Below are 2,766 nucleotides of genomic sequence, written 5' to 3' on the forward strand. Positions count from 1 at the left end.
TATTAGGTTTCGATACTTGTGTTCATTATTGTACTTTATCTGTTTCACTGATGGATTTAGTCAATGTCTGAAGTCGAATTCCTTTGTAAGTTGTCATTCCTGACTATTTGTGTAATTTGTTAATTATTAATGAAATTTTTCGTTCAAAAAAATCAAGGTACCGATTTCATTTATAACAAACTTAGATAAAAGAAAAAATATTGGCTTGGCAAACCAAAAAAGAAAAATTCTTGATATTTTTATTATTTATTTAAATAGAGAACAATTGACTTTGATTTTGTTTTCATAAACAACAGAAATATCTATCAGCGTGCAGGCCATGCATTGTCTACGACCCTGCGCTTCGGAAAATTTTGCCCAATTCCTAATTTCTTGGAATCTTCTTCTTTCCTCTCTCATTCTTCTCTCTTCTCCTGCAGTTTGGTCCCCGCAGCTTTTTCAGCCTTTCACTAATCTTCTGCAAAGCCAATTCAATTTCTGATCCTTTCCTCCGACAAATCTTATTCATTTCATTGGGATTTCGGATCCCAAAAATATCGAAATCAGATTCCCTCGATTTCACCAATCGTCGCTAACTCTTTTTCGTTTATAGAAGTTGGGAGCTTTTGGGGATCGAATTAATGGAGCTTCGGATGCTAAAAAAGGGATCCAATTTCTCCGGCAGGAGAAGAAAATGGCTTTTGATTCTCGCAGCTCTCGGAGTATCGAGTTATGGCCTCTACACGGTGTATAATTTGCCGTCGGTGGCGAGGAAACGGAAGAGGCTGATGAAGCTTTTCGGAGCCCTAATTTCCATGGCCGAATTGGTCTCCGATTCCGCCGAGACGATCGGAATCGTGTCTAGGGATTTGAAGGAGTTTCTGAAATCCGATTCCGACGAATTGCCCAAAAGTCTGAAGCAAATTTCGAAAATCGCGAGGTCGGAGGAGTTCTCCGAATCGTTGAGTAGGTTGACTGAGGCGTTGACGATTGGGGTTCTGCGAGGGTACGAGTCGGAGGCGAAGAATGGGAGTGAATCGGCGACGATTCAAAGCTTTCCTGATAGGGTTATGGATAGGATTTTCTCTACGGCCGGGACTGGTTTCGCTTCGGTTGTGGTGGGAAGCTTTGCGAGGAACTTGGTTATGGGGTTTTACTCTGATCGGCAATCCGTTAATCGACCTGGAACCTCCAATTTATCGGACATTCCTGAATGGTTGAGCTTGATTTGTAGCGATAAAAGCAGAGAATTAATGGCGGATTGCATAAGGGTCTTCGTCAGCACCGCCGTCGCAGTTTATCTAGACAAGACAATGGATATCAATTTCTATGACGACGTATTCACCGGATTGACCAATCCAAAACATCAAGACAAAGTGAGGGACATTCTGGTTTCTGTATGTAATGGCGCTGTGGAAACGCTAGTGAAAACATCTCACCGAGTACTGAGTTCAAGCTCGAACTCGAACTCGAATTCGGATATTAGTATTAGTAGCCGTCCTTCTTGTTCAATTGTTGATCAGAGTGAAAGTCCAAGCGGAAGTATTGATGAGGGTTTTGTAAAAGGGAGCTCTGTTTATAAGATTCAGGACAGTAGGTGGGTTGGTATTGTCTCATCGACATTGGCGGTGCCGAGTAATCGAAAATTCATGCTTGATGTAACTGGGAGAGTCACATTTGAGACAGTACGATCGCTTGTGGCATTCATGTTGTGTAGGATATTAGATTGTTTGAAGAGAAGTTTTAGTGTAGCCCATGAGGAGGTTGTGGACAGGGGATTGGTAGTGGTCAGATATTTTGGTGCAAAGTCTTCTGTTATTGTCACCATTTGTCTTGCTTTGTACTTACATATCGCGGCTGGTACTAGAGTTCTGCTTCCTGCTTAATTCAGGGCATTAAGGGTTGTATGCATTTGTTCTCGTGTCTTAATTGTTCCTGCTGTTAAAAAGTTCTTAGTTATTGATTTGTGGTAAAGCATTGATTTTGGGCTAAATGTATCTTGTGGCTCACATTAGCTTTGACAGAATGTGTAGTTGTGTATCTAGACAAGAACTTAAATGGTATTCTCCTTGTTTTCCCTTATATATTTTCTACTTTTGTTCCTTTTCAATGCAATGATTATGAAGAGAAATGCTTTTCAGTGATAATTGTGAAGTAGGAGAAAGCTTAACAAACCATCAGGTAACTGTTTGCTGATTATGAGTAAAGTGAGAATTGTACAGAAGGCATGGGATGTTGGTAAAATGGCAAGCTAAAGAATTGTGGTTCACTTCTTGGTGCTTCTATTCTTTGTGATTGATTGTGGAGTTCCCTGCTTCTTTGTAGTCATGACCACTCTCTTTGGAGGTTGTCCAATTGAGTGTGCCTCCTTCAATCATTTGATATAATTCTTTCAGAAATACATGAATAAGACGAATTGCGGGTGGTTTCCTGGAAAAAAAATCTGGTTTTTAACAGTCAACGAAGTTTGTTGTAGAAACAAACATAATTATTTGAAACTAGTGATGATAAATGATGGTCTGGTGACAATTCATCAAAGACATCTAGTGAATGTGAATTTTAGGTGTCCAATATTTCTGGGTTATTTTTGTCACTGGTTAAAGGAACCACTTTAAGTTGGCCAACCATTAAGGGCAATAATTCTGTTGTAGAAACAAGCATTTCAGAAGTTTGATACGAGACTACCAGTGACAGAGTCAGGATTTTGTTTAAAGTGGGGCATGAACTAAAAATGTTAAAAACGCTAACAAAATCAATTTCTAATACTATTAACTTTTTTTTTTTTTT

At 39.4% G+C, this 2,766-nt stretch overlaps 1 protein-coding gene across 1 annotated transcript; it reads left to right on the forward strand.

Moving 5' to 3' along the window:
- Positions 1-294: 294 nt before the first annotated feature.
- On the forward strand, positions 295-2,089 carry LOC21384002 (protein PHLOEM PROTEIN 2-LIKE A10). Its single transcript, XM_010114921.2, has one exon. The coding sequence runs from the start codon at positions 621-623 to the stop codon at positions 1,863-1,865; it is 1,245 nt and encodes a 414-aa protein (XP_010113223.1). The 5' UTR covers positions 295-620; the 3' UTR covers positions 1,866-2,089.
- The last annotated feature ends 677 nt before the right edge of the window (positions 2,090-2,766 follow it).

The sequence above is a fragment of the Morus notabilis genome, unplaced genomic scaffold (assembly GCF_000414095.1).
Source record: "Morus notabilis unplaced genomic scaffold, ASM41409v2 C11472343, whole genome shotgun sequence".
NCBI lineage: Eukaryota > Viridiplantae > Streptophyta > Magnoliopsida > Rosales > Moraceae > Morus > Morus notabilis.

Coding starts and splice junctions, on each gene's coding strand:
- LOC21384002 (XM_010114921.2), top strand. CDS start 621: ATGGAGCTTCGGATGCTAAAAAAGGGATCCAATTTCTCCGGCAGGAGA.